General features: G+C 41.1%; 1 protein-coding gene across 3 annotated transcripts in view; it reads right to left on the bottom strand.

Moving 5' to 3' along the window:
* LOC139240721 (zinc finger SWIM domain-containing protein 6) overlaps nucleotides 1-27,789 on the bottom strand; it is a 244,922-nt gene that overhangs the window by 72,382 nt on the left and 144,751 nt on the right. For 2 of the 3 annotated variants that reach the window (XM_070869236.1, XM_070869237.1), the window contains exons 2-4: nucleotides 10,518-10,874; nucleotides 9,113-9,261; nucleotides 2,120-2,270 (exon numbers count right to left, since the gene is read on the bottom strand). In XM_070869236.1, the coding sequence (XP_070725337.1) occupies nucleotides 2,120-2,270; nucleotides 9,113-9,261; nucleotides 10,518-10,874 (657 nt within the window). Of the gene's footprint in view, nucleotides 1-2,119; nucleotides 2,271-9,112; nucleotides 9,262-10,517; nucleotides 10,875-19,279; nucleotides 19,332-27,789 lie in introns of those variants that run through there. The other variant, XM_070869239.1, reaches the window with a different exon arrangement.

Raw genomic sequence — 27,789 nt, 5'->3', positions numbered from 1 at the left:
GCCACTGGTTCGGCCAGGCTGCCAAAAGGCAACCCGGCACCTTCTCTTGGGTGCCAGACCGCTGGCCCGGCTGAAGCCCTCTCTGGTGGCCTAGTGGACACAACGTAGTACTTACAGCGTCCCTCCCCTTTAAGAAGAGGAGGGAGGTTGCAACGCGTCAGCGTGACGCAGCATGGCCGTGTTGCGCTGACGTCATTAACACCGCGCTGACGTGCTCTGCGTGGCGCTAAATGACATGGCCTGCCATCTACCCGCCCCTGACTCCGTTCCGCCCTGCTGCCGCCTCCAACAGTGTCCGAGCGAGTCGGGAGGCTTCTCAAAAAAAAGTCCCGAATATCGCTCCATTGCCCACCCCATCTTTATGGGTGCTAAATTTTCAGTTAATCCAAATTATCCGCCCCAAGGGCAATTTTGGCTCCTAAATCTGCAGAAACAGAGAAAAAAAATACGATCACCATGTTTGAACGGTACAGGACACAGATAACTAGGGATTTACCAAGGAATTAAGGCACTTTTGGTTTAAAAAAGTTTTAAGGAAATAGTACTTCAGTGGAGGCTAACTACTTTAATCTTCATTTTATCTCATTCAAGCATGCCATTTTGGTAATCAGCTGGTAAGGGATGAAATACAAAGCAAGGGCAACACTAGTAAGTTCTTCTTCCCTCTATCCATTAGCAGCTAGGAATAGGAGTAGGTCATTGAGCCTCTCAAGCCTGCTCTGCCATTCAATTAGAACATGGCTGATCTGTGCCCCAACTCCATTTATTCACCAGTGGTCATATCCTTGGATACCCTTACTTAATATCCATCTATCTCAGTCATGAACATTTCAATTGACCCAAAAACCACATCCCTTTGGGGAAGACAGTTTCATTTTTCCACTACCCTGTGTGTGAAAAAATACTTCCTGATTTCACTCTTAAATAGCCAAGATCTAAATTTTATTATGCCTCCTTGTTCTTGATTTCCCCCCACCAAATATACCCAATCTAATCCCTTAATCATTTAAAATATCTCAATTAGTTCACCCCTCAACCTTCTGAACTAAAGGAAATACAAACCAAGTTTGTGCAATCTGTCCTCATAATTGAATCCTTTAAACCCAAGGATCATTCTGGTGAATCTGTGCTGTACTCCTTGGATCCTCAATTCCACTCTAAATTGAGATTAACCAAGAGAAGCAAGAGCATGAATATCAGGCTGCTGATTTGCCGATGGGCCTCCTAAGTAAATCTAATAAAAGATTTTATAGTGATTGAAAGAACTGCTGCTTCAAGTTTTTGTACATGACACACATTGCATCAGAACACTGATTACAAAAAAAAGTCTGCAAACAAAAAGACATCTCTAGATTAGAAACATAATTCAGACCCGATGATGATCCCAAGTTCTCGAGAATCTTTGTGATGAGGGGTTTACACCTGAAACATTTGCTCTTTACAGAATTTTCTTTTCATCTCTTCCTGAGAGCTTTCACTCAAGGCAGCATATCTCTGTATAAAGTGACACTTCTACTCTGCAATATAACAAATAAATCCATTTTTAAAAAATCTCATAACTTGTCATAAAACCCCAGACCATATTCCCAGGTCACATTTTTTCTGATATTCACAACAATCATTGCGCAGTGCTTTTCAACAAGCTGATTTGTTAAAAAGGTAGAGAAAACTTTTGAAATAATCATATTTAAGCAAATTTGCACATTTAACCCCATGAGGATAAAAGTACAATTTCAGCTGTAAATATTTGAATGTAACCAGCTTGGTTTTATTCAAAAAATAGCATAAATGCAGAAACAATCATTCTACAGTGTTACTGCTTCCCTTTAGAGTCAGCATTCTGAATGTAGAGCCCACTTTGTGGACAATAGACAGTGAAAGATACAAAGATTCTGACAGCAACCCAAGAAAATCAGGTGGTTAATGTAAAACTTAATGCTGTCTTAGTTCTTCGGGACAGAACAAAGATTTTCACTTTGGTCTCCAAAAGGCCTAAATTTTACCGATCAGGATATTAATCATCATGTTTTCCAATATGGCAGAAAACATGATGATTTTCACTTTGCAATCCCTTTTCCCATTTAAACAACAACTTTCTTTCCACAGAACTCTTATTTACCCAGTTCATCCCAGAGCTGCCTATACTTGTCAGTCATTGCCGTTCCTTGTTGCCTCCACAGAGAAAGACGGGGGTCAGCCATAAACTGCTCTGTTATTAATGTCAACATCCGAGCACCGTTTGAATCCCTCATCTTCAACATCTCTCGCACCTGTCAAATAGACAATTTATTAAAATAAAGAAAGAAAGACTTGGATTTTATATAGCGCTTTTCACGACCACCGGACGTCTCAAAGCGCTTTATAGCCAATGAAGTACTTTTGGAGTGTAGTCACTATTGTCATGTGAAAGTAGAAGTTTCAGACACCATCGACAATCTTTAGTTCCGAAGCATGCATTTGCTCAATAAGTGTTTGGAGGCTCTTGTCTCCCCATCAATAACTTTAGCAGAGACACTTCCCTGCATGAACTGCTAGGATCAGCTACACAGTTTCATCAAGAAAGCAAAAACTTCTACTGTATCACTTTCCTTTGTCCTATACCATTTTGTTGGCCAGTCATTTAAACTAGATGCCAGAACAAAACGTGATCTTTGACCTGTTATTTTCTCAATAATACAAGCCACTCTTATAACAGCAGCATCTCCTTGGCACTACCACTATTGGCATATTGTTACCCTGGACCTGGATGCTATTCCACCTAAATATTTTTTCCCCAAATTGTGTTATTCATTGCCAAGGTTATCAGATGTAAAGAAATAGTCCCACACAAATGCAGTTTAGCATTTTTTTTTAAACTGGATAGGAGAAAAAGGTGTTACAATAGCAATGGCTGCCTGCAATTGATTAAGAGAAACATGGCAATTTACCAGAACACCCAAACTACTGTGCATACATTTTTGGGTACCTGCTGAAAGGGTTGGGGGAGGGAGTCAGCCAACTGAATATTCCCCTCTTGTAAACACTAGCCACTGGCCCCTGTTGGAAAGTGGAATACCAAAAAGTGTTGAGTGAGATGAGCAATATTATGATAAACAGAAAATGTTAGATGAATTATGATCTTGAAGGAGTGGAGGGTGGAAATTGCAGAGACCCTAGAAATTATGGCCCGGAATTTGTAGTCAGCAGCGAAGCAAAGGCATTCGTTGCTGGCCCTAAAGTAAACTCCACACAAAGGTCTCACGCTCTGTGTCGAGAAGTTCGGGTTTTCCGACATTCAATTCAAATGAACAGTGTTTAATGGAGATCCCCTTATGTGAGCTGCTGTGACGTCAACAAGCTAAGCAGCCAATCAAAACGCAGAAATTTCAGACAGCAAACAATGAAGTGGGCAAGCTCTTAAAATTCTAACTTTTAAAACTGTTAGCGAGCAAAATAAAAATTGGGGGCTCTCATGGGTAAAAGACAAATCTAAAATAAAGATGAACACACTTTAAAAAAGTTAAATTTTACTTTTAAAAGCTTAAAAATTTTGATTTGTATTAAAATGAATAAATTACACACTGGACAAAATTAAAATTTGTTTTTCAGGCCCATAACCTTTGTTTAGTAGTCAATACACTGTTAAATCCCACTACACCTAATCCAACAAGGTCCAACATTTAAATGCGGAATTTAACAGCGTAATTTTACTGCAGAAGACCTGAAGTTTGTCAGTTTCCCTGATTTGACAGATTACACCAATTGCTGGCTGTGTATGTGTGTGGGGTGGGGGGGAAAGAGAGCACAGCGCAGCCTGTGTCGGAGCAGTGAATGACAGACCGCAACTTCAGGATTTCCGTAGGAGCCAAATCCTGAAGTTGTGGTCAGTTTCAAAGGTGGAATGGCAGTGAACGCTACATGGTAATGTGGAGAGAGAACTGGTTGGCAGACAGGAAGCAAAAAGTTGGAATAAACGGGTCCTTTTCAGAATGGCAGGCAGTGACGAGTGGGGTACTGCAAGGTTCAGTGCTGGGACTCCAGCAATTTACAATATACATTAATGATTTAGACAAAGGAATTGAATGTAATACCTCCAAGTTTGCAGATGACTCTAAGCTGGGTGGCAGTGTGAGCTGCGAGGAGGATGCCAAGAGGCTGCAGGGTGACTTGGACAGGTTAAGTGAGTGGGCAAATACATGGCAGATGCGGTAGAATGTAGATAAATGTGAGGTTATCCACTTTGGTGGCAAAAACAGGAAGGCAGATTATCGGAATGGTGACAGATTAGTAAAAGGGGCAGTGCAACGAGACCTGGGTGTCATGGTACATCAGTCATTGAAAGTTAGCACACAGGTACAGCAGGCGGTGAAGGTGGCAAATGGCATGTTGGCCTTCATAGCGAGAGGATGAGTACAGGAGCAGGGAGGTCTTGCTACAGTTGTACAGGGCCTTGGTGAGGCCTCACCTTGTACAGTTTTGGTCTCCTAATCTGAGGAAGGATATTCTTGCTTTTGAGGGAGTGCAGCGAAGGTTCACCAGACTGATTCCTGGGATGACAGGACTGACATATGAAGAAAGACTGGATCGACTAGGCTTATATTCACTGGAATTTAGAAGAATGAGGGGGGATATCATAGAAACATATAACATTTTTCATAGTGCGCAACAAAAATATATTCCAGTGAAAAAGAAGGGCGGTAAGAGAAGGGATAACCAGCCGTGGATAACCAAGGAAATAAAGGAGATTATCAAATTAAAGACCAATGCGTATAAGATGGCCAAGGTTAGTGGGAAACTAGAAGATTGGGAAATTTTAAACAGCAGCAAAGAATGACTAAGAAAGCAATGAAGAAAGGAAAGATAGATTACGAAGGTAAACTTGTGCAAAACATAAAAACAGATAGTAAAAGCTTTTACAGATATATAAAACGGAAAAGAGTGACTAAAGTAAATGTTGGTCCCTTAGAAGATGAGAAGGGGGATTTAATAATGGGAAATGTGGAAATGGCTGAGACCTTAAACAAAGTTAGTTTGCAGGTGCAGCAGCTAATCAGGAAGGCGAATGGAATGTTGGCCTTCATTGCGAGAGGGATGGAGTACAAAAGCAGGGAGGTCCTGCTGCAACTGTATAGGGTATTGGTGAGGCCGCACCTGGAGTACTGCATGCAGTTTTGGTCACCTTACTTAAGGAAGGATATACTGGCTTTGGAGGGGGTACAGAGATGATTCACTAGGCTGATTCCGGAGATGAGGGGGTTACCTTATGATGATAGATTGAGTAGACTGGGTCTTTACTTGTTGGAGTTCAGAAGGATGAGGGGGTGATCTTATAGAAACATTTAAAATAATGAAAGGGATAGACAAGATAGAGGCAGAGAGGTTGTTTCCACTGGTTGGGGAGACTAGAAATAGGGGGCACAGCCTCAAAATACGGGGGAGCCAATTTAAAACCGAGTTGAGAAGGAATTTCTTCTCCAAGAGGGTTGTGAATCTGTGGAATTCTCTGCCCAAGGAAGCAGTTGAGGCTAGCTCATTGAATGTATTCAAGTCACAGATAGATAGATTTTTAACCAATAAAGGTAATTAAGGGTTACGGGGAGCGGGCGGGTAAGTGGAGCTGAGTCCATGATCTTGTTGAATGGCAGAGCAGGCTCGAGGGGCTAGATGGCCTACTCCTGTTCCTAATTCTTATGTTCTTACATTATTATGTAAAATTCTGACGGGTATGGACAGGATAGATGCAGGAAGAATGTTCCCGATGTTGGGGAAGTCCAGAACCAGGGGTCACAGTCTAAGGATAAGGGGTAAGCCATTTAAAACTGAGATGAGCAGAAACTTCTTCACTCGGAGAGTTGTGAGCATGTGGAATTCTCTACCACAGAAAGTTGTTGAGGCCAGTTCGTTAGATATTTTCAAAAGGGAGTTAGATATGGCCCTTATGGCTAAAGGGATCAAGGGGTATGGAGAGAAAGCAGGAATGGGGTACTGAAGTGCATGATCAGCCATAATCATATTGAATGGTGGTGCAGGCTCAAAGGGCTGAATGGCCTACTTCTGCACCTATTTTCTAAGTTTCTATGTCCGGGCCTATAGTTCTGAGCTCGATTGACTGTGGATGTCTTCCAGAGAACTGGAGATTGTCCACTGTCATACAAATTTATAAAAGAGGGAGACTGAACTAACTCAGGTATTTATAGGCCAAGTTAGCTTAACATCTGTGGTGGGGAAAATTTGAATGTCTTTAATTAGGGATGTAATTACCACATATTTAGATAGAGAAAATAGTTTTAAACAACCAGCATAGATTTCAATCGGATAATGATGCTTGAAAAATCTTAGACTTCTTGGAGGAGGCAACAGATAAAAGATATGGGGGAAGTGCAGTGGATGCAGTGTACATGGACTTGGGAAAGTCTTTGACAAAGTACCACATGGAAGATTACTAGAAAAGATTACAGGGTATAGAATTAGGGGAGAGGATAGCAAACTGTATTAAAACTTGGTTAATAGAGAGAAAACAGAGCACGGAGCGGAAGGCAATTTTTAAGAATAGTTGCAAGTGAGTAGTTATGTCTGTTAGTGGTCAGTTCTGGGGCCACCTGTTCACTGTGTATAACAAGGATTTGAAAATAGATCTCAAGGGAGTGGTGTCAAAATGTGCAGATAATAATAAGAAGAGGTGTAGTTCATTCTTTGGAAGACCAAAGGAAATTGCGAAGGGATAGTGATAAGATGAAGGAATGGGCTAAAAAGTGGTACTGTAGTTGGAATTGAATGTCAGTAAGTGAGGTGATGTATTTTGGTTTAAAAATGCAGCTAATTAATGGAAGTAGATTAAATGCTGTGGAAGAGCAGAAGGACTTGGGGGTACAATAGAACATTAAAGGCAGTGTGCCAGGTAGATAAGCCCATAAAAAAGCTAATAGAATTGTAGGTTTTATCTCACGGGGTACAGAATATCAAACCCAAGACGTAATGATGAGCCAATATCAAACCTTAAGACCTGTAGTTAGAGTACTATGTGCAGTGTTGGGTTCCACACAATAGGAAAGATATTAAGGCTTTAGAAAGGGACAGCACAGATTCACTAGGATGTTGCCCAATATGAGAACATGCACATATGAAGAAAAACTTGAAAAAGGTGTGTATATTTATTGTTAGAACAATGCAGATTATGGAATGATATAACACAAGTTATTAAAAATATGAAAGGATGGTACAGGAGAGATAGAAGCCGACTGTTTCCAATAGCTGAGGGGTCTAGAATGAGGTGCCATAGATACAGGATTAAATGTAAAGAGATTTTGAAGAGAGCAAAGAAACCTCATCACACAAAGCTGTGGAATTCATTTCCAGGATTAGTGGTTGAAGCATAAACTATGCCAACACTGAAGAGTATATTAAGACAGTAGGAAATGGGTTGAAGGGATACGAGAACAGGGTGGTTGAAAGTGATTAGAATTATTTGCTTGGATGGAGGGCAAATGCCGACACTCAACATCTGGACTTACACGAAGAATGTCACCCAGGCAAGGCCCAGAGGACAGCTGCTGCCTGTACCCCAGCATGAAGCAGTGCTTCAAGAAGGAGGGAAAAATATATAGTGCACCATACGATTGTAAACTGAATTGTGTGTGAGGCATGTTACTTTAAAAACAAATAAATAAATGAATAAATAGTAACTTTTCCTGCATCCTATTTTCATGGGTCTCTTTTACAACCTCAGAAGGTCCAGTGACCAACATGAACCCAGGGCTCAGCCAACAGAAGGATAAAAGAGAAAGATGTTACCTTGCAGCTTCCCATTTTACTGTGGGAAGAGTCTGGCGTCAACTTGGTACTTCCCCATCCCAGCACAGCTGAGACAATGAACACAGCATATAGGTGGAGTCAGGGGGAAATTGCATTGCTAATTCAAACTCCACCATTCCAATTTGCTGCATCAGCACACCAGCTAAGCATTTTCTAATGCTTTAACCTGTGAAAGATTTTACAATGTACCGAATTTAACAAAATGGTATAGCTGTGGACAAGACTATGACAAACGGGTTAGGCGGACTTCAATTTTTATTTTGAAATTCCTAACTTAATAAACTTGGATTCTCCATTTATATTTTTTCCCCTAAAGAGATATTCATTAAAGCCTATTTTAAAAAAAAGGGGTCAAAATGCAAAGGACAATTCAATGATCCTACATTCCTGGTGGACAGCTATGTTCATAAAGAACAGGGATGAATTTTAAAAATGATAGAGCTGCAACACTGCACTGATTTTAACAGCCCACACTCTGTTTGAACATGGTTCCTGCTGCGATCGCAGGATTGGTATATTTACTCTGCAGTCTTTGAATATACTTGTAAAAAAAAATATACAAGAAAGGAAGTGATGACACCACTATACTGAAGAAATTGACAAAAAAGAACAGAAGTCTACATCTTTGCATTTTAAAGTCATGGCACCAAGTCAAATTGTGCATGGAAATATCTAGCTCAGTTTAAGCTGTATCATATGATTATACTGTAACATTCAACATCCTATTGCTACTGTGTAGATGTATTTAAAAAGTGAAATCCATTCTAAAAGCTTGAAGACAACCTATCCACTTCCATAGCTTGTATAGAAATTGAGTACTGAACATCAGCACTGAAAGGGTTATATTGATCACAGGCCACCGAGAGATATTTTCCATGAAAACATTACAGGAGTTTTCATAAGGACTTGCCTTTGTATAATCTGCAGCACCTTAAAGAAACCGTACCCCAATGATCTGCTTATTGGCACATTCAAAAAGCCAAATCTGTTTTTATTATTAATCCAAAATTTTAACTAATTTTTAATAGTTTGAAATGACTTTAGAAACTCTATGATGCAGCTCCAAGGCACCTTTAAAGTAAAAATCTTAAAATACCCGCTTTAAAAAAAGTGACAGTAGAGTAACAAATTATTAATCCATCAATCTGGGTACAATAGATCAGATGCTAATGTTTTAAGCTCAGATGATTTTATTTCTTTGCTTAGTCACTTCTACCATTTGATTTACTTTTTGTGATCGGTCAGTTTTGGTATTGATTTGAGGCTTGCAGGCCATACGTACACATCAGATGTTAGATGAGAGACATGTAAAAATCCATACCTTTGCAAACAACAAGTTCAGCTGTTTTCCAGATCCATGGTAGCCGCCCTGGGAGAGAAAGAGTTTAACCTGTTCCTGGACCTGTTCCTCATCCAGGTGCCAACAGTTTTCATCATCTATGCTGGCTCCTGCAGTTGGGTCAGGGGCACCTTCATTCATCAAAGAAGAAACCTCTTTAGTTGTATTATCAAATTAAATTCAGTTCCAACATTAGAGCAATAAAAAAAAGTTGTGTGTGCCAAGGGAGTAATTCAACTCAGTAATTCAAAGTGAAATGTTGGACTGCTTACCCAGAGTACAAAAATTGAATGCCCTATGCCTGCCTTCTGTATAAGAGTACAAGTTAACTAAATGGGAATGTCTTTTATAAATCGGGCACTCAAATCATATTTTGGGAGGGCAAGAGGGCCAATTTCACCCTGCAGACCACAGCTAAAATAATCCGACCTTCCAGGTTGAAAGACAAAGTGCGGGAAAATAGACAGAATTAAGAAGCAATGCGGGAGAAAACATTTATTTTGTTCCCCTCTCTGAAAAATAATTTCACATTCCTGAAAAGCAAACAAAAAGAATAGCCAAAAAAGGCAAGAATGCTGCACACAACCAGCACAAGGACCTTGGAAAAATGCCACAGAATTTACTGCAAAATGTTGATAGGCCTCAATCCAAGTCTTGGTCTTTCCTGCTGAGTAGTAGCCACTAGGACAGAGGCCTAAAATCAGGGACTCAAGGCAATTTGCATTGGTGCTTTTCTAAAGGCCTATTCAATCATGACAAGAGCCAGGGGCAAACAAAAAAAATGCAAGGGAACTGTTGGAACTAGGAAGAGGGGGGAGAATTTAATAACTAGACCAAGCAAAAAAATAGAAAAAGATGGAAGAGAAAAGTGGGGGGGGGGTGAAATCATAACAGTTAAAGCCTAAATGGCCAGAGAAAATAAAATAAAATCTGAGAAAGAAGCAAGCAGAAAAATTAGATATTTTCATGTGTATAAATCCCATTAAATCAGCAGACCTTCTGGCTGTACAAACCATTTGACCACACTGACTAAATAAAGGCTACCTAAATGCTCACCCAGGCAGTTCATCGAACCATAATACCTCAGCAAAGAGTTCACTATATCCAAACCACAGAGACTTACTACAGATATATTTGGCAATTCTACACATTTCAATGCCTTATAGAATGGAAGTCCATCATGAACCACACAATCAGTCTCTATTGATTTAGGGCTGCTTGCTCAATACTCAAGATATTCCGTTCAGTTTTAAAGTCCTGAATAAATGCTGAAACACAATCCACAACTATATACTTAAAAAGTTTATATCAATACAATATAGAAAAAGCAGGTTTCTACACAATAAAACAAACAAAAATCAATGCCAGGTTAATGTGCAGAACCTACCGTGTACTTGATTGATTTCGGAGTTCAGGGAGAGGATTTCATCGGCTAGTTTTTGGGCAGTAGGCAGAACTTCTGTGTGATGTACTGTGATCAAATACTGAACAAATTTCTGCAATTGGTCTCTGTTCATCTGAAAAAGTGTCTCTGAAATGGGAAGATGCAACTTGACCTGATCAGGCTTGCGAATCCGGTACAGCGAGAGTGCTACCACGTGCGCACAATAAAAGATGTCTTTGTTTCCGCAACCACAGGTCACTGAGGTAATTTTGCAACGATCAAAGCTGATAGCAACATTGCAAACAGTTTCTGGTTCAGACTGCGTGGCAGGTTCAGTTACCGTACCACTTAAATGGAATCCTACAAAGGGAAGAGGAAAACATTTATCAGCATTGAAATAAACAGACTTGTCATCCTGCCAAGCATCTCATCTTCATGCCGTACAGTGCAATTACCACAAGGAGATACACATTTCCTTTTATATTACAAATGATGTCAGCAATTAAAGCACAATCATGGAAGCAAATGAAAAATTATTGGTTTGTTTTTGAGAGACGCAGAGAGAGCAGATTGTTTTAACCACATTTTATCCAATACTAAGGAGAAAGGGGAAACCCTCCAAGTAGTTTCAGAACTCAAGAGCTCTATAATTGTGCATTTTTCAGCAGTTGCTTTAAGTAACTGAATGAATTACCAAGCAAGCTAAACCAGTCCAAAGCCACAGTTACACACCCCTCGTTTCAACCCATGGTAGTGGAAACCCGGCCAGAGTTAGACACTAACTTGACAGAAGGGAGTTTTTCCAAATTTAGGCAAGAGGAGGTCTCCCATGCTAGAAGATGTATTGCTTGTCCATATGTGAAGCAAAGTCTCAATTCTCAACTCGGGGCCCAACCATCTTCAGCTGCTTCATCAATGACCTTCCCTCCATCATAAGGTCAGAAGCGGGATGTTCACTGATGATTGCACTGTTTAGTTCCATTTGCAACTCTCAGATAATGAAGCAGTCCATGCCCAAATGTAATAAGACCTGGATGACATTCAGGCTTGGACTGGTAAGTGGCAAGTAACATTCACACCACACATGTGCCAGGCAATAGCTGTCTCCAACAAACGAGAGTCTAACCAGTACCCCATCACATTCAACGGCATTACCATCACTGAATCCCCTACCCATCAACATCCTGACAGTCACCATTGACCAGAAATTTAACAGTTTCGGCCACATACATATTGTGGCAACAGGAGTGTGTCAGAGGCTGGGTATTCTGCAGAGTCTCTCACCTTCTGATCCCCCAAAGCCTTTCCACCATCTACAAAGCACAAGTCAGGAGTGTGATGGAATACTCTCCACTTGCCTGAATAAGTGCAGCTCCCAAAGAAGCTCAACCAGGACAAAGCAGCCCATTTGATTAGCATCCCATCCACCACCTTCAACATTCACTCCCTCCACCATCTGCACATGGTAAACACTGCAGTCACAATCTACAAGATGCACTGCAGAAACTCGCCAAGGTTTCTTCGGCAGTACCTCTCAAACCCTCGACCTCTACCACCGAGAAGGACAAGGGCAGCAGGTACACGAGAACACCTTCACCTGCAATTCCCCTCCATGTTGCACATCATCCTGACTTGGAAATATATTTCCGTTCCTTCATCGTCGCTGGATCAAAATCCTGGAACTTCCCCCCCTAACAGCACTATGGGAATACCTTCACCACAAGGGCTGCAGCAGTTCAAGAAGTTGACTCACTGCCACCTTCTCAAGGGAAATTAGGGATGGGCAATAAATGCTGGCCTTGCCAGCGACCCCCACATCCCAGGAACGAATATTTTTAAAAATTCTTACAAACTGATTTCTTGAAGTACAATATAGTGTTACACAGTTCCAAAACAAATAGGATTTGTTAAAAGTAATCTTCTAACTAGGAAACCAAGCCAAAAAAAAAATCCAATTCCAAAGGTTTTTGTACAGGAACAAACCTGACCAAAAGCTTAAAACTAGAGTTTAATTTCCTTGATTTTTTTTTTAAGGGGAAAAAAAATGGATCAGGGCAAGGGTAGAAAGACAATACTTAAGAAAAGGATTTTTTTTCAAAATTGTATGAAAATAAGTCAGCAAACCACTGCATTAAGACACAACTAATCTTCCAGCATTTTTTGATCACTTGCCATGGTAATTGGAAAACTGAAGACAAAATACAGAACATTTCAGGCAAGCATGTTCAAAATTTATGGAGTAGTTTTCCATCCATGAAACAGTCAAGGTTACATTAGCAAAAATAAAGGTAAACTGTAAGCTGCATTAGACCCAGTATTCAAAGGATTAAACCAACATTGACTTGAAATAGCTTAAATCTATTCTGTCATATTAATCTTCTTGGCAATACTAGAATACAATAGGGACAATTAAAGCAGATCTGCAGTACCAGAAAGCTCTGCAGCAAACAGCTGCTGAGATTTAACATGTGCAACTACTGCTGCACAGCATAGTGAATCACCACAAATAAATGGTAAAAACTAAGCACAAAGTTCAAGGCATACCATTTTAAAACAACTCATTACATTTTCATTAATCAAAGAATTTTCCAGTTCCTGCAATTTCATTTGAGTATTAGGACATAATGGAAAGTTTAAGAACTGTAGCTTGTTTCCTCAGACTACAGAAAGCCAAATTACAATTTTTAAAATTTTGTCAGCAGTGTCAAGACAGCAAGGATTAGCTGTTCTCACATATACTTCCAACAGAATGATGCTTTGCTGGTTACTGTGACCCAGGGCACAAGGGGGCGGCAATGCCACCTATTTACAAGTTTTCTCTGCCTCCTCCCATCTATCATCATGCTTTGGATTTCCAGACACTTATCTATAACTATAAAAGGGAACGACGTCTCAAAATGCTGCGTGTCATGGTGGGTTAGCACATTGTCCTTCACTTCTGGGATCTTTGCTCATTTTCAGTCCAGCCTGAAGAGATGAACATCTTCCTCTGCTAATTGCAGGAGCTTGCAACCGCAACTCAGTTCCTATTAGATGCAGGTCCACAGCACAACCAAGTCCTAGCTTTAAAAAAAAAGAGACTACAAGGGCTCTCCCATTAGTTCAGCCCACCGCACTGTGAGGTACTAAAACAAAGGGAGATCTTTCAGGTCCCTGGTTCAATTCCCAGCTTCTACCATGTTAGATAATTACAGCCATGGCAAGGGGGCAAAGGTAAAACTTCAATGTTCCTCAGGTGTCCCTTGACCAGGGTGGTTTTTATTTTAAGAGAAAAAGACCAGATAGAATCTGTTGCCCATTTCCCTTCTGAAACTGAAAACATGGATAGGGAAAAATAAAATCAGGCTCAACAATAGCACCGTGCCCCCAAACTCAAGATACATCATCAGGGACAGTCTACCTCATATTGCCCTGCCAATTCTCTCACACAAACAGCTACTTTTTCAAGGTGGCAACAGGCCACTGTCCATGGGACCACACCCCAACACAAGTCAACACTTTGAAGAAGAGGGGATTTAAGATTAACTGACACCATCAGGATTTTCAGCACAAAATAATGAAAGTTAGGCTGGTTAAGGCACATTGCTAGGATGAAAGAAAGATAATCACATGCACCTTCTCAGATTTAAAGTTGCAAAGGTAAGGCTAGGCATTTATGAAATCAAAATCTTGTGCCCCAGATGAGCCTCACGAGACATGCACAATTTAATATAAATAATGCATTTCTTCTCATAACTGTGTCCCTGCTCGCTTGCCACTCACTAATTCTTTGGATGTCCCTCACAGTTGTTCTTGCTCGCTCACGCCACCGCCCCCCCCCCCACCCCCCTCTCTGTCTCATCCAGTTTCCCTCATCATTTCTGTATCTGTTTGTATAAACAAAACACAAGTTAATGGCTCTCACTTTGAACAACTAATTTATTTCACACTCCGTATTTACAGCTGTACCTCACAGCTAAAGCAGTCAGATGCTGCCATCCATTCCGAGGTGTCCTTATCAAAGAGAGTGGGGAGGCCGGAGCTTCAACCACACTGGACTATAGGTGGTGTCTGGGTGCCTGTCGTTTTCCCCCCCTGCTTTCTCAACGAGAAACAAAACAAAAAGCAGTCACCACAAACATCAAGTCACCACATATTTTATGACAGATCAACAGACAGGTAGGTGAATACATAAATGAATAAAGTGCAGACCTCTTGAGAAGCAGCATTCTATAGCAAACACAAAGCAAACACTGAAGTATGACAATCCTTTTTCATCTCGTACAATTTTCAAGCTGGCCACTGACAGAAAATTAATGCAACAAAAATCAAAAAATTTAATATTTTTCAGTTAATTATCACAGCAAACTTAACAGCTGAAGTCCTTTAACAGCAAAACAATTCAATACTACAGAAAAAATTAGAAGGCAACATATGACATGCTATCACTGAATCTGGTGTAATCTTAAATTCATTAGAGATAATGGTTTCTTTAACCCATGTACTAAACTTGGTTGAAAGCCATAGATTTCTTGATGTAATTTGAAAAAATGTGCCACACTTCCGGTCCGTTTGGAGCAGAGGTAAATTATTCACAAATAATATTCAAAGTTCATTTTTTTTTCCATCACTGCATGTGTAATAAAATAAAAACAAACATACACAATAAATCATTTAAACCAGGTTTTGGTTATAGATTTTGAATTGTTTTTGTATAGAATCATAGCCAATAAGACCAAACAAAAACAATGCATTTAACACTATCTGGATCCAGTTGGAATTGGTTATGGATGCTAATACAATAAACTTGGGTAGATTTTTGACACTGCTCCTAGACAACATCAAAGCTAACTACAGAACCCTTCTACCCTGGGTTAATTGAGATGACAAGGAGGCAGGGCCTCTAATGGGTATTTCACCTCCATTCTGAGTGAATTTGTCTGATACGAGTCCAAGTCAGGTTAGTTTACCCCAGACAAAAGCTTCTGGTTGCGGACTGCGAAGGAGCTCCGCTACAGATTAATGGGCATCTTTTCTGATACCCGCTTCCTGCATGCTTTCTATTCTGGTGTTGGGGATGTGGACTGATTTTCTGGGCCGGATTTACATTTCATGCACAGCATACTGTGGCATTCTATTAGTGTACAGCTACCTTGTTCTAGAAGCCAGTTCTCACTCTCAAATAGTAACTTGCTTTCAAAAACTAGATTTCAGCACAAGCAGCAGTGCTTATTTGAATGATATGGAAACAATGAAAATGCTGAAAAATATCTGCCTGTTAGCTTGGAACTTCATAAAATGCATATGCTTCTCTCTGCTGAATTACATTCCAAGAGCTGCAAGAGGTCACCCTCAATCAGTTGGAGGTATCCATGCAGTTCTAGTATTAAATGTTCCTGATGACTACTCCCTTTCTCGGTTACTTGCTGCAGTTATATTATATATGGCAAGCGTGAAGGGAATATTTCCATTTTCAAGTTCTTCTCATCAGTGAAACTGCAAAGCAAAAAAAATTCTGAGCGAGTGGTGTAGAGGCAAATTTACCGTAGAGATGTGCATTCAGTGCCAAATCCAAAGTTCTCCTGCTGTTGGTTGCATTTATAAAAGGTAAACAACCTGGCCTCTGTTGCTCCAGCATCTATAGACATTCACCTTTCACTGGGAATTGCGTGCTGCCACCAGATTCATTGTTAAAATTTCTGCCCCACTAAAAGCCGTCAAAAACTGGGAATTGAGAGGGGGGCGCGGCGCAGAAGAGGTTCATAGTGTGTCACCTTCCCAAAACCAGATTAAAATCATCAACAGAGAAACGTCTTTGCTAATCCTCAATGAAATAAAGAAAGAGAGACTTTTAAAAATAGTGTATTAGGCATTTACTTATTCTGCTTATAGTACAAGGATGCAAACATGCAATTAAATGGATAATTGTAAAAGGAATGTGGTGACAGTTCATATGCTGCCAGACTATAAACTAAATTTTCTCTCCAACCTCACACAGTTCTACTGAAGCCGCATATCAGCCATGGATGAGGACGGGAAAGAATCCTACTGCATGCTTGCACTAATGCCACCCTTGGGTGGCCAGTAGGATATGTAAGCTGTGAGGAGAACACAAAGCATCTGCAAAGGGATATAGATAGACTAAGTAAGTTGGCAGTGAGGTGGCAGATGGAATATAATGTCGGGAAATGTGACGTTATTCACTTTGGTAGGAAGAATAGAAAAACAGAATATTTTTTTAAATGGTGAGAAACTTTTAAATGTTGGTGTTGAGAGAGATTTGGGTGTGCTTGTGCAACACAGAAGCTAGCATGCAGGTACAGCAAGCAATAGGGAAGGCAAATGGCATGTTGTCCTTTATCGCAAGGGGACTGGAGTATAAGAGTAAGGAAGTCTTGCTACAATTGTACAGGGCCTTGGTGAGACCACACCTGGAGTACTGTGCATAGTTTTGGCCTCCTTTACTACTTGCTTTGGAGGCAGTAAAACAGAGGTTCACTAGATTGATTTCTGGGATGAGAGGGCTGCCTAATGAGAGATTGTGTAGAATGGGCCTATACTCTCTGGAGTTCAGAAGAATGAGGGGTGATCTCATTGAAACATAAAAGATTCTGAAGGGGATTGACAGGGTAGATGCTGAGAGGTTGTTTCCCCTGGCTGGAGTGTCTCGAACTAGGGGCGCAGTCTCAGGATAAGGGGTAGGCCATTTGAGAGAGAGAGAGATAGAGATAAGGAGGAATTTCTTCACTCAGAGGTTTGTGAATCTTTGGAATTCTCTGCCCTCAGAGGGCTGTGGATGCTGAGTCTGGGACTATATTCAAGACTGAGATAGATAGATATTTGGACTCGAGGAATCAAGAGATATGGAGATCAGGCGGGAAAGTGGAATTGAGGTCGATGATTGGCCATGATCTTAATGAATGGCAGAGCAGGCCTGAGAGGCCGTTTAAGAACATAATAGGAGGAGTAGGAGTAGGCCATTTGGCCCCTTGAGCCTGCTCCGCCATTCAATAAGGTCATGGCCTCAACTCCACTTCCCCGCTTGCTCCCCATAACCCTGGACTCCCTTATCATTCAAAAATCTGTCTATCTCCACCTTAAATATATTCAAAGACCCAGCCTCCAAAGCTCTATGGGGTAGAGAATTCCAAAGATTCACGACCCTCTGAAGAAATTCCTCCTCATTTCTGACTTAAATGGCCTACTCCTGCTCCTATTTCTTAACTTATGTGCAAAGGCAGCCAAGTGACAACAGTAAGTTTTCTTCCCTCTCTTGGCACTTCGCTCCACATCTCTACTAAGAACACTGAACTAATTCCAAGTCTAAAGCATTTTAGTTATCAAGATAGGCTAAAAGAGTTAGGACTCTATACCTTAGAGCAGCATAGACTTAAGAGGAGCTGATTGAGGTTTAAAAGATAATTAAGGGAATAGACGACGTTCCAGCTGACAGTTTATTCCAATTAAATAGGTTAGGCAGGACCAAGGGTCACAAATTTAAGTTGTATAGGGCTAGATCTAGGTTAGACGTCAGGAGGTGGTTCTTTTCCCAAAGAATAGATGATCTCTGGAACAAGCTGCTGTTTCATGTGGTGGATGCAGACTCACTGAATTCTTTCAAGTGAAAGCTGGATTTGTTTCTGGCTGCGGCGATCACCTCTAACAGAAGGTAGGTACTGCAGGGAATTCAAGGCCAGTGATCTCCTGGACTAGTTTTGATCGCCTAGATAGGTCGGAGAGGAATTTACCAAATCCACCCCCCCCCCCCAAAATTGGCCTTGGTTTTTTGATCTGTTTTTTTGCCTCTCCTAGGAGATCTCATGGTTTCAGGTGGGTGGAGTGTACATGTGATAATACACAAGGTAAAGCAATTGTATGGGACAGGTTCTATGGACCAGATGGTCTTTACCTGTCCATCATTGTTCGTATCTAACAAGGGTGCAGCAGCAGGAATTCTCCAGAAAACAAGGGAATGTTTAAAGATCTGGAGTCATCTACAGCAAGTGAAGGGAACCTGGCAAAAAGTATTACACTTTGTTTTTAGAAAGAAAACTGTTGGTACTGAATGCTTTAAATGTTCCATTCCCATATAAAAGATCCTGGTCTCCACTTGGCAAGAGGTAGAATCAAAATCAGGAACTCACCATGTGCAAAAATCTGTGGTATACTACACATGAACATTGTGATGGTAGCCCTCCAGCCAGGCACTGTTCAAGGCCATAATGAACCACAAAAAGTTAGTGAATAACTCTGGATTAAACAACATCCATACGAAGTAGAAATCAGAACTCTTGGTCACTGGCTCACTCACCATGATACAATAGATATGCGTGTGATCTTTCCACACACCCAGAGCTTCAGGTAGTGAAAAACCTTTGCACACAATTTGAAGGGGTGGGATAACACCAACAAACAGAACTTCACTGCACACTCGCTGGCCAACCTTGTAATCATATGTGTGCACCAGGTGACAACAAGTTATTCAATCACAGAGACTATCATAATCAAGTCAAATGGTGTTCACACATGCAAACAGTCCAGCAACAATCACTGGACAATGATCAGGAATGGGAAGCTTGGTGGATTTTCCCCTTTCCATGTTAACTGTGGCCAATTGTAGCCCTCTTCCCCCAAAATCAACCCTTGGCTAAGCTCAACTAACACAGCACAGACCTTCAAACCCTCCTGTATCACACCAGATTATGCATTTAGCAACTGAGTCAGAAGGGAGCTTACATTCATTAGAAATATATATAATTTTCAACCTCTGCTGGGACATACCTTACCTTTTGACATTGCTGAGGGTACTGAGCAGTGTTGTCAACTGGCATTTACTGTGCAGCAGGCCACAGTATAGTGCAGATAACGAGTGGCCTGATATGCTTTATATGCAGCTCACTTCCAGGTGTGTAGAGAATTAAAAAGGGAAAAAAACACACACACAAGTACATGTAAATAAACTTCAGAGACAAAATGGTAGGGACAACATAGTAAGTACAAGTACAAGAGGCTGCTCACTTACAGGAATTTGAACTGTCCTGCATTTCATATCAAAACGGACATTACTTCACTTTTGTAGGAACTGGACGAAGACTGTGTGAACTTATTTCACGTATGATCGTTACAGCCAGCAGCAAGTTATATGGCAATAAATGAGACACCAAAATAAAAGGTTTGTAATTCAACCTCATTACTGGTCTTTAAACTGTAGATTGTACAGCAAGGGACACCAAGTTTAGACACAATTATGTGAATTGCATCTTTCCACTTCAAACAAAACAAATAAAAGCTTTCATTAATGTCACAACTATATCACTGCACTGATTTGGGAAAAGGTAGAGGGTTTTAATTTTTTGCTTCAATTCTGAAAACACCAATCCTTACAGGATTACATGTCCGGAGATGCTGGCGGCCCTCCAGTACCTCGAGAGCCCAAGTAAGCTATTCAACCGGAGAGCATTAGAGGCTAGCAGGATTGCGTTTTCACCAAATGCTGACTTTCCGTAATTATCAGATGCAAACACCCTGGCTGATAGGCAACCTAGATGTCATATTTGACCCTGAAATGACCCTCCAGCCACAAATCTGCGACATATCAAAGACAGCCTATTTCCACCTCTGTAACACTGCTCGTCTCCGCCCTTGCTTCAGCTCATCTGCTACTGAAACCCTCATCCATGCCTTTGTTACCTCGAGACTGGACTACTCCAAATCACTCCTGGCTGGCCTCCTACATAAACTTATCTAAAGCTTGGCAGCCCGTGTCCTAACTTGCACCAAGTCCCACTCATCCATCAGCCCTGTGCTCACCGACCTACATAAGCAACACCTCGATTTCAAAATGGTCATCCTTGTTTACAAATCCCTCCATGACCTTGCCCCTCCCTATCTCTAATCTCCTCCAGCCCCATAACCGCATCCCCCCCCCCACCACCATCCCGAGATATCTGCACTCCTCAAATTTTGCCCTCTTCAGCATCCCTGATTATAACTGTTCAAGCACTGGTGGCCGTGCCTTCAGCTGCCTAGGCCCCAAGCTCTTGTACTTCCTCCCTAAACCTCTCCGCCACTCTACCTCTACCTCTCTTTCCTCCTCTAAGACACACCTTAAAACCTACCTCTTTGACCAGTCATCTGCCGTAATTTACTCATGTGGCTCGGTGTCAAATTTATTTGTTTTGTCTTAAAACACTCCTGTGAAGCACCTTGGGACATTTTACTTTATTAAAGGCACTATATAAATACGTTGTTGTTGTTGATAGTACCCTGAGAACAGAAGACAACTCTAGAAATTCAAACCGTAGATGGAACCTGGGGCTTTCTGGGTTTGTAAGCATCAGTACCATACCAGGTGGTGCCCAGAGTCACAGACTGGATAATTTATATTTTAAAACTATAAACACGTATTATACACAGCCAGCAGCCCCCAAACTATCACAACTAAAATTTTCAATTCGACCATTATCTTTAATAAATACACTTAGTGCACATACACCAGCCATCCACGTTTCACATGGATAGTAGATGCTTTGAGATCAGTGTATACTTGTCTGCCGAAAAAAAAAATCAGTACTGCTCCCAAAGGATGAAACTCTGCTGCAGGTTTTGCATTACTATCAGGAATTTCCACCTACAAAAGAATTTCAATCCCACAGCAGTAGATGGAAGACAGGAAACAATAGTGAATTCTCAAAAAGTACTCAAAAAGTAAGTCACAACCTGCAAGAATTACAATTTTTTTTTTTTCGAGTGATGGGTCCATTAATGGAATGGGACAGCAAACAAATCAAGCTACAGGTTTTCCCTTTAAAAAAAATGTACACAGCAGCTGTGGGGAGAGGGTGGAAAGAGGAGGTGGATGTCAGAGACACAGAGGAGAAAAAAAAGTGGCAACATAAAAGGGAAAGGGAGAGTGGATAGTAGGGTGCCAGGCAGGGGAAAAGAGAAAGAATGGGAAGAGCACCTACATCTCATTTGACAACCTTTAAAATAATTTAACAAAATTGGATTTAGCATGTCCACAATAGCTCACAATCTCTCTGCAAACAGTGAGGAAAAATTCCTACAATACTGTGATACAAGTGATGGAATGTTGAGTATACTTGCACTTAGGAGGAACTCCCTGCCTAAACCTCTGTCCCTCTTTCCTCCTTCAAGATGCTCCTTAAAACATATCTCTTTGACCAAGCTTTTGTCACCTGCGCTAATTTCTACTTATGCCACTTGGTGTCAAATTTTTATCGCATAACACTCCTGTGATGTGCCTTTCACTATGTTAAAGGCACTATATAAATGCAAGTAGTTGTTGTTGCAGCATAAGTTCTGATAAGCCTGTGTGCTCCACCTCTTTCAGTGTAACTACAAGTCATAGATTTATATTAGGACTTTTTTTTTTAAATGATCAGCTTTTACTCGCTTTCAAGGTTGGTGAGAATGCTATTCCATGACACTTAGTTACATCTGTATCAACACGGTTTAAAAGATTTACACTCTTCCTGACCTGCTTATTTACAAATCGCTGGATAATATTTCTTCAGAATTATCAATTTCTTCCACCTCACATGCACCATTTTGTTTTGAGCCACAAAAATGGTTGATAGCAAAACTCTCAATATCAGGTGTTTCATATGATGGTTTCATACCTGAGCAATCTTCATGTCAAATCAGGTTCACTACACCTTCTCTACGGCATCAATAATACCCCGTATAAAAGTACTATGGTGTCCTAAAGGAGAAGGAAAGTGCTTTCAGTGCAAAAGGATCCCCATCTCCCATTACACAATTTCAAAAATATCTCCCGCATAATTACTCATTTGCCCTCCGTTGCCTGATGTCTGCTATTTCAGTTGTCCTCCTAGAGTGGGTTACTTTGTGGAATTACTTCAATGAAGTAATGCATGCTTATCAATATATGTTTGCATATCTTATTGCCCTTCTTGCATAGGCATTATTTCTTTAAAACATTTCTGAATAAATGTACTCCTAGGATACAAAGACAAGCACTCGCCTGTTGTGATGTACAGACCAACATGGCGCAGTAATCAGTGATTGAACCCTGGAATTAAATTTGTTCATTAAAACACACCATCTTCAGCATTTTTAAAACTCTTGCTGGGGTCATGCTTCTGATCTCCCTACTCTCATGCTACTTCCTCATGCCACATCCTCATGCCCACCAATATGCTTTGGACACTCCCTCCCGGTTCTCACAGAAAGACGGTCAGAAAATATTAGTAAAAGCAGGGCTATCCCAGCCTGCTCTGCAAATTAAAACCAGCCTGTTTTCTAACAACAGAATAGACCAGTTCCAGAGCACTGGGATAGTCCCAGCTTCCAGCAACATTAGAAACATAGAAAATAGGTGCAGGAGTAGGCCATTTGGCCCTTCGAGCCTGCACCACCATTCAGTAAGATCATGGCTGATCATTCACTGCAATACCCCTTTCCTGCTTTCTCTCCATACCCCTTGATCCCTTTAGCCAGAAGGGCCATATCTAACAGAGTGGCATCGACAACTCTCTGCAGTAGAGAATTCAAGAGGTTAACAACTCAGTGAAGAAGTTTCTCATCTCGGTCCTAAATGGCTTACCCCTCATCCTTAGACTGTGTCCCCTGGTTCTGGACTCCCCCAACATTGGGAACATTCTTCCTGCATCTAACCTGTCCACTCTCGTCAGAATGTTATATGTTTCTATGAGATCCCCTCTCATTCTTCTACACTCCAGTGAATACAGGCCCAGTCGATTCAGTCTGTCCTCATATGTCAGTCCTGCCATCCTGGGAATCAGTCTGGTCAACCTTCGCTGCACTCCCTCAATAGAAAGAACGTCCTCTCTCAGATTAGGAGACCAAAACTGAACACAATATTCCAGGTGAGGCCTCACCAAGGCCCTGTACAGCTGCAGTAAGACCTACCTGCTCTTATATTCAAATCCCCTAGCTATGAAGGCCAACATGCTATTTGCCTTCTTCACCACCTGCTGTACCTGCATGCCAATCTTAATGACTGACGTACCATGACACCCAGGTCTTGTTGCAGCTCCCCTTTTCCGAATCTGCCGCCATTCAGATAATATTCTGCCTTCATGTTTTTGCCACCAAAGTGGATAACCTCACATTTATCCACATTATACTGCATCTGCCATGCATTTGCCCACCATCTAACCTGTCCAAGTCACCCTGCAGCCTCTGAGCATCCTCCTCACAGCTCACACCGACACCCAGCTTAGTGTCATCGGCAAACTCTCAATTCCTTCATCTAAATCATTGATGTATATTGTAAATAACTGGGGTCCCAGCACTGAGCCCTGTGGCACCCCACTCGTCACTGCCTGCCATTCTGAAAAGGACCTGTTTATCCAGAGACTCTGCTTCCTGTCTGCTAACCAGTTCGCTATCCATGTCAATACATTATTCCCAATACCATGTGCTTTAATTTTGCACACCAATCTTTTGTGTGGGACCTTGTCAAAAGCCTTTTGAAAGTCAAAATACACCACAGCCAATGGTTCTCCCTTCTCCACTCTACTAGTTACATCCTCAAAGAATTCCAGCAAATTTGTCAAGCATGATTTCCCTTTCATAAATCCATGCTGGCTTGGACCGATCCTGTCACTGCTTTTCAAATGCACTGTTATTTCATCGTTAATAATTGATTCCAACATTTTCCCCACCATCAATGTCAGGCTAACCGGTCTATAATTCCCCGTTATCTCTCTCCCTCCTTTTTTAAAAAGTGGTGTTACATTAGCTACCCTCCAGTCCATAGGAACTGATCCAGAGTCGATAGACTGTTGGAAAATGATCACCGATGCATCCACTATTTCTAGGGCCTCTTCCTTAAGTACTCTGGGGTGCAGACGATCAGGCCCTGGAGATTTATCGGCCTTCAATCCCATCAATTTCCCTAACACAATTTCATGACTAATAAGGATTTCCTTCAGTTCCTCCTTCTTGCAAGACCCTTGGTCCCCTAGTATTTCCAGAAGGTTATTTGTGTCTTCCTTCGTGAAGACACAACCAAAGTATTTGTTCAATTGGTCTGCCATTTCTTTGTTCCCCATTATAAATTCACCTGATTCTGACTGCAAGGGACCTACGCTTGTCTTCTCTAATCTTTTCTCTTCACATATCTATAGAAACTTTTGCAGTCAGTTTTTATGTTCCAGCAAGCTTACTCTCATACTCTATTTTCCCCCTCCTAATTGAACACTTTGTCGTCCTCTGTTGAATTCTAAATTTCTCTCAGTCCTCAGGTTTGCTGCTTTTTCTGGCCAATTTATATGTCTCTTCCCTGGATTTAACACGATCCCTAATTTCCCTTAGTAGCCATGGTTGAGCCACCTTCCCCATTTTATTTTTACTCCAGACAGGGATGTACAATTGTTGAAGTTCATCCACGTGATCTTTAAATGTTTGCCATTGCCTATCCACCATCAACTCTTTAAGTATCATTCGCCAGTCTATTCTAGCCAATTCACATCTCATACCATCAAAGTTACCTTTCCTTATGTTCAGGACCCTAGTCTCTGAATTAGAGGCTGAAGACAGAGGGGAATTAGTAATGGGGAACATGGAGTTGGCAGAAACTCTGAATAAATATTTTGTATCAGTCTTTACAGTAGAAGACACTAACAATATCCCAACAGTGGACAGTCAAGGGGCTATGGGGGGGGGGACGGGACGGGGCAAGGAACTTAACACAATCACAATGGAGGTGGTACTCAGTAAGATAATGGGACTAAAGGCAGATAAATCCCCTGGACTTGATGGCTTGCATCCTAGGGTCTTGAGAAGTAGCAGCAGGGAATGTGGATGCATTGGTTATAATTTACCAAAATTCCCTGGATTCTGAGGAGCAGCAGATTGGAAAACTGCAAATGTAACACCCCTATTTAAAAAAGGAGGCAGACAAAAATAGGAAACTATAGACCAGTTAGCCGAACATCCGTGGTTGGGAAAATGTTGGAGTCCATTATTAAAGAAGCAGTAGCAGGATATTTGGAAAAGCAAAATTCAGTCAGGCAGAGTCAGCATGGATTTATGAAGGGGAAGTCATGTTTGACAAATTTACTAGAATTCTTTGAGGATGTAACGAACAGGGTGGATAAAGGGGAACCAGTGGATGTGGTGTATTTGGACTTCCAGAAGGAACTCGACAAGGTGCCACATAAAAGGTTACTGCACAAGATAAAAGTTCACGGGAATGGGGGTAATATATTAGCATGGATAGAGGATTGGCTAACTAACAGAAAGCAGAGAGTCGGGATAAATGGTTCATTCTCGGGTTGGCAATCAGTAACTAGTGGGGTGCCGCAGGGATCAGTGCTGGAACCCCAACTATTTACAATCTATATTAACAACTTGAAAGAAAGGACCTAGTGTAACGTAGTCAAGTTTGCTGATGATACAAAGATGGGAGGAAAAGCAATGTGTGAGGAGGACACAAAAAATCTGCAAAAGGACGCAGACAGGCTAAGTGAGTGAGCAAAAATTTGGCAGATGGAGTATAATGTTGGAAAGTGTGAGGTCATGCACTTTGGCAGAAAAACATCCAAGAGCAAGTTATTATTTAAAATGGAGAAATATTGCAGTGCTGCAGTACAGTGGGACCTGGGGGTACCTGTGAATGAAACACAAAAGTTTAGTATGCAGGTATAGCAAGTGATCAGGAAAGCCAATGGAATCTTGGCCTTTATTGAAAAGGGGATGGAGTATAAAACCAGAGAAGTCTTGTTACAGTTATACAGGGTATTGGTTAGGCCACATCTGGAATACTGTGTGCAGTTTTGGTTTCCATATTTAAAAAAGGATATACTTGCTTTGGAGGCAGTTCAGAGAAGGTTCACTAGGTTGATTCCAGAGATGAGGGGGTTGACTTATGAGGAAAGGTTGAGTAGGTTGGGCCTCTACTCATTGGAATTCAGAAGAATGAGGTGTGATCTTATCGAAACGTATAAGATTATGAGGGGGCTTGACAAGGTGGTTGCAAAGAGAATGTTTCCACTGATGGGGGAGATTGGAACTAGAGGGCATAATCTTAGAATAAGGGCTGCCTATTTAAAACTGAGATGGGGAGAAATTTCTTCTCTGAGGGTTGTAAATCTGTGGAATTCAGAGAGCTGTGGAAGCTGGGACATTGAATAAATTTAAGACAGAAATGGACAGTTTCTTAAACAATAAGGGAATAAGGGGTTATGGGGACCAGGCAGGGAAGTGGACCATGATCGGATTAGCCATGATCGTATTAAATGCCGAGCAGGCTCGAGGGGCCGTATGGCCTACTCCTGCTCCTATTTCTTATGTTCTTATGAAGACAGGGAGGCAACAAGCACAAGCAAGAGATGGAAAAAATGTTGGTACATAACTGGTGAAAGCCAACTCTTTTTTGGATCAGAGATTTCTGACTTGCACAGATGTTCTTGTGGCATAATACTAAAAAAACATTAAACCCCAAACCAGAAGTAGCACTGATTGTGACAAGTGTGTGTACACACTGTGTACAAGTAATAAGTGCACATCATACACAAAAGGAAATTGTATATGCTTAAAAGAAATACTCCCAGGATAATGCCTCAACTGTTCATTAACTAAAACTAGCATTGCATGTAATTAAACAAAAAACTAAAATTGTTTGATGTGAAAACGATGTCACAGTAACTGCAGTGCTACTGGGGAATGAAGTTGCTGATCTAATGGCAGTTCAAGTTCTGACAAGTGAGGAAATATGGAAGTTCCCAGGTAGCTCAACATCAATTAGAAACTTTTCAGTGTTACTGAAGAGCAGGCTGTTTCATCAGCTTTCCAGAATGATTAGAAATTTAACTGAACTCAAGACACTAGTGAGCAGTCCTCTGCACATGTGTAAGCAGGTATGTATGTGCAGGCCTCCATTGGCCTGACCAGGAAACAATGCAGAATCAACAGTACAAGTCACTGCTCTGTCCATACTCTTCCAACTGCAAATATCTGCAGTATCACAGGCGACAACACACAGTGTTGCTTTTTTTTTTGCAATCGCTCATGGAGGCTATAATTACACCTTATCCTAGTGGTAATCCTTTAATGTAATTATAAGTACTTTGCAGTAAGACATATACAACATTAATGTACAGTATACATCGCCTGTGCTGTTAAGCAACACTCTGCTGATGTATTTGAAGTCTGTATCATTTTAACATTATCATAGCTAAAAAAGCCCATAGTTTGTGCGTGGCCTTTTAGCATCTACATTATGAAAGTTTTTCATGCTGTGGCACCTTCGAGGGATTAGATACCAGATTGAGCTACAGATTCA

The sequence above is a fragment of the Pristiophorus japonicus genome, chromosome 2 (assembly GCF_044704955.1).
Source record: "Pristiophorus japonicus isolate sPriJap1 chromosome 2, sPriJap1.hap1, whole genome shotgun sequence".
In the NCBI taxonomy this organism is placed as follows: Eukaryota; Metazoa; Chordata; class Chondrichthyes; family Pristiophoridae; genus Pristiophorus; species Pristiophorus japonicus.
Note: the sequence above shows the minus strand (reverse complement) of the source record. Positions and strands in the feature narration are given on the sequence as shown.